The following is an 11,061-nucleotide window of genomic DNA, read 5'->3' as shown; positions in this document are numbered from 1 at the left end:
TCTGCCCGTGCCCCCATCCCAGCCCTCACCCCTCTGCCCGTGCCCCCATCTCAGCCCTCACCCCTCTGCCTGTGCCCCCATCTCAGCCCTCACCCCTCTGCCTGTGACCCCACCCCAGCCCTGACCCCCTGCCCATGCCACCCCACAGTGACCCCTCTGCCTGTCCCCCCATCTCAGCCATCACCCCTCTACCTGTGTTCCCCATCCCAGCCCTTACCCCTCTGCCTGTGCCCCCCACCCAACCCTCACCCCACTGCCAGTGCCCTCTCTGTCACAGCCCTGACCATTTCTGGCTGTCGTTAGCTCTCTGATGCCATGTATGTGAGCCCTTCGAGGGCAGAGCCCAGGGCTGTCTCAGTCATTGCCGTGTCTTTAGCCCTGCCTCGCCCGGGGCTCTGGCTGGTACTCAGTGAATGTTGAATGAATGAGTGACCAGTGTGCTCCCTTCCTCAGTGTTACCTGTTTCACATGTACGTGGGTGTCCGGGCTGGTGGAGGCATTGGGGATGAGATCGAGGACCCCGCGGGTGACGAATACGAGCTCTACCGGGTGGTCTTCGACATCACCTTCTTCTTCTTCGTCATCATCATCCTGTTGGCCATCATCCAGGGTCAGTACTGGGGTGGGCGCTCAGGGCCTGGAGGCAGCTCCATGGCTGAGGGTGTGGCCTAGGATCCAGCTGGCCTGGATTTATACCCCATCCCTACCTCTGGCTACCGTGAGACCCTGGGCACGTCGCCTCTCCGGGCTGTTTCTCCATCTGCAAAGCGAGGATGTCAGTGGTACTAACGTCATAGGTTGTGATCAGGATTAAGTCAATTCATAGGTGCTCAGTTTCTGGCTCATATCAGTGCTTAATAAAGCCCTGAGATAGAGACATATTATATATATATTTTTTGTCTGTTTTGTTTTTTGTTTTTAGAGGGAGTCTTCCTCTGTCACCCAGGCTGGAGTTCAGTGGTGCCATCTTGGCTAACTGCAACCTCCACCTGTCAGGTTCAAGTGATTCTCCTGCCTCAGCCTTTTGAGTAGCTGGGACTGCAGGCATGTGCCACCACACCCAGCTATTTTTTTTTTTTTTTTAAGTAGAGACGGGGTTTCACCATGTTGGCCAGGCTGCTCTTGAACTCCTGATCTCAGATGATCTGTCCCCTCGGCCTCCCAAAGTACTGAGATTACAGGTGTGAGCCACCTGCCTGGCCAGTAAAGGCCTAATATTAATCTTCTTAGGAATCGAAATTAGGGGTGAGATTAGGGAGATGGGGGATGGAAGGCCAGGCCGGGAGGTAGGTAGCTGGGAAAGGAGGAGTCTGAACCAGGTCAGAGGTCAGGCACTGACTTGAGTCCTGCCTCCTCAGGTCTGATCATCGACGCTTTTGGTGAGCTCCGAGACCAACAAGAGCAAGTGAAGGAGGATATGGAGGTGGGTTATGTCTGGGGGTGACCCAGAGGGATTACCGGATTCGGGGGATCAAGTGGGCCTCCACTCTCACGTCTCTTGCCACTCACAGACCAAGTGCTTCATCTGCGGAATCGGCAGCGACTACTTTGATACGACACCGCATGGCTTCGAGACTCACACGCTGGAGGAGCACAACCTGGCCAATTACATGTAAGCACGGACACATTGGCCAATTAGGAGGGTGGGGGCGTGGCTGCTGATAGCCAGGGGCGGGGTATCTAGCTTGGGCCAGTTAGGAAAAGGAGGTGTAGTCTCCATGTGGGCAATTCCCTGCCAGCCAATCAGAAGGTAAGGTTGTCCCCCTCCACAATGGTTCACTTTTGTCACCCCAGCACTTTGGGAGGCCAAGGCGGGAGGATTACTTGAGGCCAGGAGTTCGAGACCAGCTTATGCAACATGGTGACACATCCTCACTACTATAAATGAAAAATAAAATAAAACAAGGTAAGGGTGGTTCTGACTTCTCTCCTGTGGTCCTCTCACCCTCAGGTTTTTCCTGATGTATTTGATAAACAAGGACGAGACAGAACACACAGGTCAGGTAAGAGAGTGTTAATAGGAGGACAATGGACAGGACATGGAGCCCTTTAACATAAGGCCAGTCAGCAGGTGGCAGTAAAAAGCTCCTATTAATATTAAGGGTTAGGGCTGGGGCTGGGCACGGTGGCTCATGCCTGTAATCCCAACACTTTGGGAGGCCACAGCAGGTGATCACTTGAGGTCAGGCGTTCAAGACCAACCTGGCCAACATGGTGAAATTCTGTCTCTACTAAAAATACAAAAATTAGCAGGGCATGGTGGTGCATGCCTATAATCCCAGCTACTCAGGAAGCTGAGGTGGGAGAATCGCTTGAACCCAGGAGGCAGAGGTTGCAGTGAACCCAGGTTGCAGTGAGCCAAGATCACACCACTGCACTCCAGCCTGGGCAACAGAGCGATACTCTGTCTCAAAAAAATGGGCTCCGAAGAGGTGTCCTGGCTCATACCTGTAATCCTAGCACTTTGGGAGGCCACAGTGGGAAAACTGCTTGAGACCAGACCAAGACTGTCCAAGACAGCCTAGGCAACACGGCGAGACCCTGTCTCTATTAAAAAATTACCCAGAGGTGGTGATGTGCACCTGTAGTCCCAGCTACTCTGGAGATGGGGGCGGAGGATCGCTGGAGCCCAGGAGGCTGCAGTCAGCTATGATTGTCCCACTGCACTCCAGTCTGGGCAACAGGGCAACACGCTGTCTCAAAATAGTTATATTTTCTCAAGGTCTCAAGGGTTTGAAAATGTGACCAATGGAGTCTCTCTATCCCCCAATCCTAGGAGTCTTATGTCTGGAAGATGTACCAAGAGAGATGTTGGGATTTCTTCCCGGCTGGTGATTGTTTCCGAAAGCAGTACGAGGACCAGCTTAGCTGAGACAGCCCCCCAGCTGGCCCTCCACCCCCACCCCAAGTGCCTTACTCTCACAGAAAGCCCCTTAGTCCCCAAGCCTCTACCCCTAAGGCAGCTGGGGGAGAGGTGACCTGGTAATAGAAAATAAATCTGTGCTATGCCCCCAGTATCATTGTGTTGGGTTGTTGAAATTTTGGAGAAGTGGGCATCCAGAAATGGTTTCCCCCAAGAAAAACAAGATGACAGGGGAGGCTAAAGTCACGTTTATTGGGAGGTGAGGACATGCCATGACCACCGGTGTGCCTATGGGGGAGGGGGGTGCAAGGACTAACTCCTAACACCCCCCTAGGGACTCATTCCTGGATGTAGAGGTTGCTGGGAGCAGTAGGATCATCCACTGGGCGTGTCTCCACCACTACAGGCCTGTGGAAGGAAGGGAGAAGTCAGTTCATGTATTCATTCCTATGTTCATTGATTCATTCATTGACACAGTAGTTATAGAGACTGTTCCAGCCCCATGCTGAACTATAGAGTGAATGAGCAGATGTGGTCCCTGGCCTTGGGAAGCTCATATTCTAGAGAATGAGGTCAACATGAATCAGCGAATTACATGAGGGCAAAATAGCACGGCATGCGTGGCAAGGAAACCTAACCCAGGAGATCAGCCCAGACTGCCCCAGAGAATGCATGGTGCAGCCTGAAGGAGGATTAGGAGGGAACTTGGGGACGGGGAGAACAGCCTGTGCAAAGCATTTGAGGCGGGAGGAAGGCTGGGACGTGGCTGGAGATGTCATGCCTTGTGAGCTGTGGCCAGGATTGGGTCTTTATCTTGAGGCCACAGGAGGATTTTTTTCTTTTTTTAAGATGGGGTCTCCTATCACCCAGGCTGGAGTGCAGTGGCACAATCTCGGCTCACTGCAACCTCCGCCTCCCAGGTTGAAGCGATTCTCCTGCCTCAGCCTCCCGAGTAATTTGGATTACAGGCACATGCCGCCATGCCCAGCTAATTTTTTGTATTTTTAGTAGAGATGGAGTTTCACCGTATTAGGCAGGATGGTCTCCAACTCCTGACCTTGTGATCTGCCCTCCTCGGCCTCTCAAAGTGCTGGGATTACAGGCGTGAACCACCGCGGCCGGCCCACGGGAGGATTTTAAGCAGGGAGAGAGTGACACGATCAGACTTAGATTTTAAAATGACCCTTCTGGCATATCGAAAGGATACAGGGGCTACTTAAAGTGCTTCCCACTGGCTAAATCTGAGACTATTTGTGCCTCAAAATAAATAATGACAAGGCTGGGCGCAGTGGCTCATGCTTGTCATCCTGGCACTTTGGGAGGCCTAGGCAGGCGGATCATTTGAGGTCAGGAGTTCAAGACCAGCCTGGCCAACATGGTGAAACCCATCTGTACTAAAAAATACAAAAATTGGGCCGGGCATGGTGGCTCATGCCTGTAATCCCAGCACTTTGGGAAGCCGAGGCAGGCAGATCACGAGGTCAAGAGCTCAAGACCAAATGGTGAAACCCCGTCTCTACTAAAAAAAAAAAATAATAATACAAAAATTAGCTGGGTTTGGTGGCACGCGCCTGTAGTCCCAGCTACTTGGGAGGCTGAGGCAGGAGAATTGCTTGAATCCGGGAGATGGAGGTTGCAATGAGCCAAGATCGTGCCACTGTACTCGAGCCTGGTGACAGAGCAAGACTCTGTCTCAAAAAAAAAAAAAAAAACAATGAGCCAGGCGTGGTGGTGTCTGCCTATAGTCCCAGCTACTTGGGAGGCTGAGGCAGAAGAATTGCTTAAAATCAGAAAACAGAAGTTGCAGTGAGCCGGGATCACACCACTGCACTCCAGCCCAGGTGACAGAGCCGGACTCCATCTCATAAATAAATAATGATAGCATTAGACCATAACCCACAGAATACAATAAAAATGCATGAGACCATGCTGGAATAAAGGAAGAAGGGATGGAGAAGACACAGCTCTTCTCTAGAGTAGAATGCCAACTGACACATGCAGAAGGAAAGAGACAATCAGAAAATCACCATTCATTGTTAGTAACCACCTAACAATAATGGATTCAGGGAAAAATCATCAATTGATTCTAAAGCTAGTGAGCAGGCCAGGCTGGTATCACACCTGTAATCCCAGCACTTTGGGAGGCTAAGCGTGAGGATCACTTGAGGCCAGGAGTTGGAGACCAGCCTGGCCAACATGGTGAAACCCCCGCCTCTACTAAAAATACAAAAATTAGCAGGGCGTGCTGACGCACACTTGCAATCCCAGCTACTCAGGAGGCTGAGGCAGGAGAATTGCTTGAAACTGGGAGGCAGAGGTTGCAGTGAGGCGAGATCACACCACTGCACTCCAGCCTGGGCTGACAGAGTGAGACTCCGTCTCAAAACAACAAGAAAAAACAAAAAACAACAAAACTAGTGGGTGAAAAATCTGATGAGAAATAGCATATTTACAGACTATTTACATAGTCTTAATCTCCCTCAAGAGAGATTATTACAATGAAAACAGAGGCTGGGTGCGGCAGCCTATGCCTATAAACCCAGTGCTTGAGGGGACCTACACAGGTGAATCACCTGAGTCCAGGAGTTCCAGACCAGGCTGAGTAACATGGCGAAACGCTGTCTCTACAAAAAATAGAAAAATAAGCCAGGCATAGTGGTCTGTGCCTGTAGTCCCAGTACCTGGGAGGTTGAGGTGGGAGGATTGATTGAGCCCAGGAGGTCGAGGCAGCAGTGAGCCATGATTGCACCACTGCACTCCAGCCTGAGTGACAGAGAGAGACCCTGTCTTAAAAATAATAAAGAAAAACAAAGGGGAAAAAAAACAACTTTACAGTGGAGAGAACTGACTGATTCTACCTTAACCAAATGATCAAAGTTAATGTCACCAGTAACAAGACAAACTAATATCGCGTGTGCTTCCTGAAATGATGCGCTGAGAAAGACATCTTCCTGCGGTATTACTGCCCCAAATGCAGAACCTGGAAACCTCAAACACCAGTCAAGGAACATTCTAGAAAACAACTTTCCTTTACTCTTGAAACAAGCTCATGAAAGACAAAATAAGTCTGAATAATTGTTCCAGGCTACATAATAAAGAAACATGACTCCTAAATGCAACCTATGATATTGGACCAGAAAATATATGTATTTTATCACAGGCATCACTAGGACAACTGGTGAAATTTGTTTTGTTTTTTTTTAGACAGAGTCTCGCTCTGCCACCCAGGCTGGAGTGCAGTGGCGTGATCTCGGCTTACTGCAACCATCACCCCCAGATTCAAGTGATTCTCATGCCTCAGCTTCCCAATTAGCTGGGATTATAGGCACGTGCCACCACACCCAGCTAATTTTTGAATTTTTTTTTTTTTATGCCCAAAGGGCCAGCTGAAGGCTCCCACTCATTACAAGTCTGCATTTACATTGGGAGCAGCAGGGAATTTTTGTAGCCTGGGCAACAAGAGCAAAACTCCATCTCCAATAATTAAACAAACAAACTGCTGGGCATGTGGCACATGGCTGTAGTTCCAGATACAGAGTGAGCCGTGTTCACAACACTGAGCTCCAGCTTGGGAGCACAGTCAGAAACAAAAAAAAATGCTCCCTTGGCTGCAGTGCAGGGAATAGACTCCAGGGGGCAGGAATGAGGCAGGGGGACCAGTTGACACCCTGTCCAGGCTAGAGATACCTTGCTGGGGTCACCACAGAATGCTCTCTTCACATCAGAAGCCCCTCCCAGGTCCTTCTGCTCCCCGCCACCCCACAACATACCTGGGCGAGCCGAGCAGACGAAAAGTGAGGGTAGGGTCTCTCAGCTCCTGTAGCAGCTAGGGAGAAAAAGTGTGCGTCTCAATGCCTGGAAGACATCTCCACTGTGCCCACAAATATGGCACCCTTAGAGCAAGGAGCCAGGCACGGTGGCTCATGCCTGTAATCCCAGCACTTTGGGAGGTCGAGGCGAGTGGATCACAAGGTCAGGAGTTCGAGACCAGCCTGGCCAATATGGTGAAACCCCGTCTCTACTAAAAATACTAAAATTAGTCAGGTGTGGTGGTGGGTACCTATAATCCCAGCTACCTGGGAGGCCGAGGCACAAGAATCGCTTGGACCCAGGAGGCAGAAGTTGCAGTGAGATGCAGAGGTTGCAGTGAGCCGAGATCATGCCACTGCACTCCAGCCTGGGTGACAGAGTGAGACTGTCTCAAAAATATACATATGCCAGGCACAGTGGCTCATGCCTGTAATCCCAGCACTTTAGGAGGCCGAGGCGGGCAGATCACGAGGTCAAGAGATCAAGACCATCCTGGCCAACATGGCAAAACCCCGTCTCTACTAAAAATACAAAAAATTAGCCGGGCGTGGTAGTGCGTGACTATAAACCCAGCTACTCGGGAGGCTGAGGCAGGAGAATTGCTTGAAACAGGAAAATGGAAGCTGCAGTGAGCCAGGATTGCGCCACTGCACCCCAGCCTGGTGATAGAGCAAGACTCTGTCTCAAAATAAATAAATAAATAAATAAATAAATAAAATATACATATACACATATATGTTTAATATATTAATATGTACATATATTTAATATATTTATATATACATTTTTTTTAAATCCTGGGGCAAAGAAGGGGATCTGTCTGAACTGAAATGGGAAGATGCTTCCCCCCCAGGACTTCACACTCTAACTCAGGAGTTCTTGGAGCCCATCTGATGAATGTGATGACTGAGGCTGGGTGACAGGGTGCAGGGTTTGGATGGAGGGGCTTACCTGATCCGAGCCTAGAGCCCACACCTGCACTCCATGCTTCCAGAAGGCCTGAAGCTGACCTCCAACCATAGCTGAGGAGAAAGCAATGCCCGTTACCCTTGGGGATCACTTGAGCACCCACCCCTGATCCTGGGCTGTCCCGTCCCTGCACAGACCCACGGCCTCCACCGCTTCTGTCATGGGGATCTCAGGTGTGCGAAGTCCCCGGACTGCGACCCCGTCCGGGGTCACTAGCTTCAGAGAGCCTGGAAGGGGGTAGAGAGAGGGTTTTAAGAACTGTGAGCAAGGCTTAGAGAGTCACTAAAGGACCGATCCATAAATAGTTTGAAATCTATGTGGGACAGGGGCAAGGCTGAGAGGGGCTCAGGGGGTTGTGAGAAGTACAAGTTCGGAGGCAGAGATCTATGGACCTCAGCTGGAGGGCTGGGGAGGGAGGGGAGGGAGGAGGTTTCTTACCATCCATCAACACCATCACCATATCCTCCTCTACCTGGGTCACCTGCACTGGTCCCTTGTGCTCTGTTTGGGGGTGTGCATTAAGGACTGACCCCACCCCGTTCCCCTTTCCCCACCACCCCCACAAGCCAGTACCTCTGCTTTAGCCACTGCCTCAATTCCCAAGCAAGTAGGCTAAACCCCGCCTACCATCCCGATCCCACCCCATCAGCAATCTCTCCAATTAACTAAAACCTGCCATTATCCCTTCCCCGCCCTTCCAGCCCTTTCTCAGTTCGGTGGTGCCTCAGGCCAAGGGAAGCCCCGCCTCCAGCCCCGCCCCTCCGGCCATGTAAACCCCGCCCTCCGGACGTGTAAGCTCCGCCCCCAGCAGCCTCGCCCTCAGCGAGACTTCGCCCCACTCACTGGTGCTCATCTCGCCCAGCCAGCAGGAGAGCGCGCCAAAGCGCACGGTGTGGAAGAGCACCGACTTCCCCGACCGCCCGGGGCTCACGCCGATGCACACAGAGGGCAGCTCAGAACCTGGCCCGGTCAGCAGCGCGAACACGGACAGAGGCGTCGGCAGTGGGAACAGCACCTGCTGCGGGCCGCACAGGGAGGGGCGGGCTCGGGGGTGACTCAGGACCGGGCCTCAGGGGGCGTAGCTTGGAGCCGGCCAGGGACTTCCGAACCAGAGCCCTAAGTCTTGGAGGATGCGATCTAGAAATGTCATGGGGTGCCAGGCGCGATGGCTCACGCCTATAATCCCAGCACTTTGGGAGGCCGAGGCGGGCGGGTCTCCTGAGGTCAGGAGTTCGAGACCAGCCTGGCCAACAGGGTGAAACCTCGTCTCTACTAAAAATGCCAAAAAATTAGCTGAGTGTGGTGGCACATGCCTGTAATCCCACTACTCCGGAGGCTGAAACATGAGAATCGCTTGAATCCAGGAGGCGGAGGTTGCAGTGAGACAAGGTCAAGCAACTGCACTCCAGCCTTTGCGGCGACAAAGCTAGACTCCCTCTCAAAAAAGAGGCCGGTAATCCCAGCACTTTGGGCGGCAGAGGCGGGCTTATCACCTGAGGTCGGGAAATCAAGACCAGCCTGACCAACATAGAGAAACCCTATCTCTACTAAAAATACAGGCGTATGGTGCCACGCGCTTGTAACCCCAGCTACTCAGGAAGCTGAGGATGGAGAATCGCTTGAACCCGGGAGGCGGAGGTTGCGGTGAGCCGAAATGGTGCCATCGCATTCCAGCCTGGGTAATAAGAGCGAAACTCCGTCTCAAAAAAAAAAAAAAATGTCGGTGGGGGTGAGGCCTGGTGCGTCCGTGGAAGCGGGGGGTGGCCTCCGAGTGGGTGTGGCTTCCATGGGGTGGCGTACCACCTTGGCAACAGACGGGCAGGGCCCCAAGGATAGCAAAACCTGCTTAGAGACTCAAAGGGACAGGCCCTAAATGGGCTCTCCTAGGAGACCCAGGGAGTGGCCGCATTGAGCCTGAGGAATAATTAGGCCCAGGTGTCAGGGGCGGAGCTTAAAAATCAGGATGGCCACAGAAGGGCGAGGCTCCAGCGCAGCCAGCCAGTGGGCGGGGCCTCGACGGAGGTGGGACTTCATGGAGCTCTCGAGAGAAGCGCAGAGGGTGCAAGGCCCTTTCCACCCACTCTTCAGAGTTCCCAGCACCCTCCGAAGCTCCCTTACCCGGACGAGCAGGAATTTGTTCATGGGCTGGTACCACTGAAGCAGGACAACAGACGTCTCCAATGCCCCGCACAGGAACGGGCCCCCAGAGCTCGAACCCTCCGCTGCGGCGTGGGCAAGGATGGGTCAAGTTCAATGCCTTCTCCCCTCCTCGCCATCCTCCCACAAGGCCCACACTACCACCATCTTCTGGGCTCTGGACACGCTACCTAAACTCTGTAACCTTCTTGGGTGAATGCAGCCCAAGCACCGCCTCTAGCCCAGCCCCGCCCACTCTGCACACTGTGAAGCTCTCTCACCCACACAGCAAGCCCGGCAGCCTTTGGTGTCCTGGATCTTGGTGGAAACCATGTTCTTCCTGTAGAATAGGTAGGTGTGTAGCGGCGTAGGACAGCAGGAGGCAGGGGTGGGAGTGGGGGAATTATAAGGCTCTGTGGTGCCATTCATTGGGAGCTGGTACCTTGCCAGTAGCCGGTGGGGGCTAATGTGAGCGATCGGGTTTCCTGCTCTGGTCTCTCTCCGTTCTAGTAGGCCCAGGATACTATGAGAATACAGGTGGGGGGTCTTTCCTGCAGTGTGTGTGTTTGTGGGGGGAAGCAGGCAGTTATAGGATCCCATATACCACTTCCTTTCCTCCATCCCTTCCCTGGGTCCCATCCCTTTGTCTGAAAATCCCCAGCCTACAAGTTTCAGGTGTTTTTCATTCATTCATTCATTTCTCCACATAGATTAAAGGCCCATTGCAGGCCAGGCCTGCTGTGCTTGGCACTGGTGAATATGATCTCTATCCTCGTGTTTGTAGCAACATCAGAAACTGTGGACATATAACCAGTCAGATGAAGTTACACATGTTATAAAGTTTTAAGGCTGGGCGCGGTGGTTCACACCTGTAATCCCAGCACTTTGGGAAGCCGAGGCAGGCGGATCACCTGAGGTCAGGAATTTGAGACCAGTCTGACTAACATGGTGATACCCTGTCTCTACTAAAAATACAAAAATTTGCCAGGCACAGTGTCGGCCACCTATAATCTCAGGTACTCAGGAGGCTGAGGCAGGAGAATTACTTGAACCCAGTAGGCAGAGGTTGTAGTGAGCTGAGATTGCACCATTAAACTCCAGCCTGGACAACAAAGTGAGACTCTGTCTCAAAAAAACAAAAAGCCAAGTGTGATGGCTCACACCTGTAGTCCCAGCTACTTGGGAGGCTAAGGCACAAAAATCACCTGAACCTGGGAAGTAGAGGTTGCAGTGAGCCAAGACCATACCACTGCACTCCAGCCTAGGCAACAGAGTGAGACTCA

The 11,061-nt window shown here is 52.2% G+C and overlaps 2 protein-coding genes across 5 annotated transcripts in view; one reads left to right on the top strand and one right to left on the bottom strand.

Moving 5' to 3' along the window:
* Positions 1 to 3,017, top strand: part of RYR1 (ryanodine receptor 1) — a 153,053-nt gene extending 150,036 nt beyond the window's left edge. For all 3 annotated transcript variants that reach the window (XM_032248849.1, XM_032248848.1, XM_032248847.1), the window contains 5 exons: positions 454 to 610; positions 1,359 to 1,423; positions 1,512 to 1,612; positions 1,952 to 2,003; positions 2,777 to 3,017. In XM_032248849.1, the coding sequence (XP_032104740.1) occupies positions 454 to 610; positions 1,359 to 1,423; positions 1,512 to 1,612; positions 1,952 to 2,003; positions 2,777 to 2,872 (471 nt within the window). In that variant the 3' untranslated portion in view covers positions 2,873 to 3,017. The remainder of the gene's footprint in view (positions 1 to 453; positions 611 to 1,358; positions 1,424 to 1,511; positions 1,613 to 1,951; positions 2,004 to 2,776) is intronic.
* A 78-nt stretch (positions 3,018 to 3,095) lies between these two features.
* Positions 3,096 to 11,061, bottom strand: part of MAP4K1 (mitogen-activated protein kinase kinase kinase kinase 1) — a 25,664-nt gene continuing 17,698 nt past the window's right edge. Inside the window, exons 23-31 of one of the 2 annotated variants that reach the window (XM_032248856.1) lie at positions 10,221 to 10,329; positions 10,060 to 10,118; positions 9,761 to 9,864; positions 8,486 to 8,660; positions 8,081 to 8,143; positions 7,780 to 7,869; positions 7,625 to 7,695; positions 6,634 to 6,689; positions 3,096 to 3,271 (exon numbers count right to left, since the gene is read on the bottom strand). In XM_032248856.1, the coding sequence (XP_032104747.1) occupies positions 3,202 to 3,271; positions 6,634 to 6,689; positions 7,625 to 7,695; positions 7,780 to 7,869; positions 8,081 to 8,143; positions 8,486 to 8,660; positions 9,761 to 9,864; positions 10,060 to 10,118; positions 10,221 to 10,329 (797 nt within the window). In that variant the 3' untranslated portion in view covers positions 3,096 to 3,201. The remainder of the gene's footprint in view (positions 3,272 to 6,633; positions 6,690 to 7,624; positions 7,696 to 7,779; positions 7,870 to 8,080; positions 8,144 to 8,485; positions 8,661 to 9,760; positions 9,865 to 10,059; positions 10,119 to 10,220; positions 10,330 to 11,061) is intronic. The other variant, XM_032248857.1, reaches the window with a different exon arrangement.

This window comes from Sapajus apella, unplaced genomic scaffold (assembly GCF_009761245.1).
Source record: "Sapajus apella isolate SASKATOON/1434 unplaced genomic scaffold, GSC_monkey_1.0 scaffold68, whole genome shotgun sequence".
NCBI classification, from domain to species: Eukaryota; Metazoa; Chordata; class Mammalia; order Primates; family Cebidae; genus Sapajus; species Sapajus apella.
This window is presented reverse-complemented; position numbering and strand designations above follow the sequence as displayed.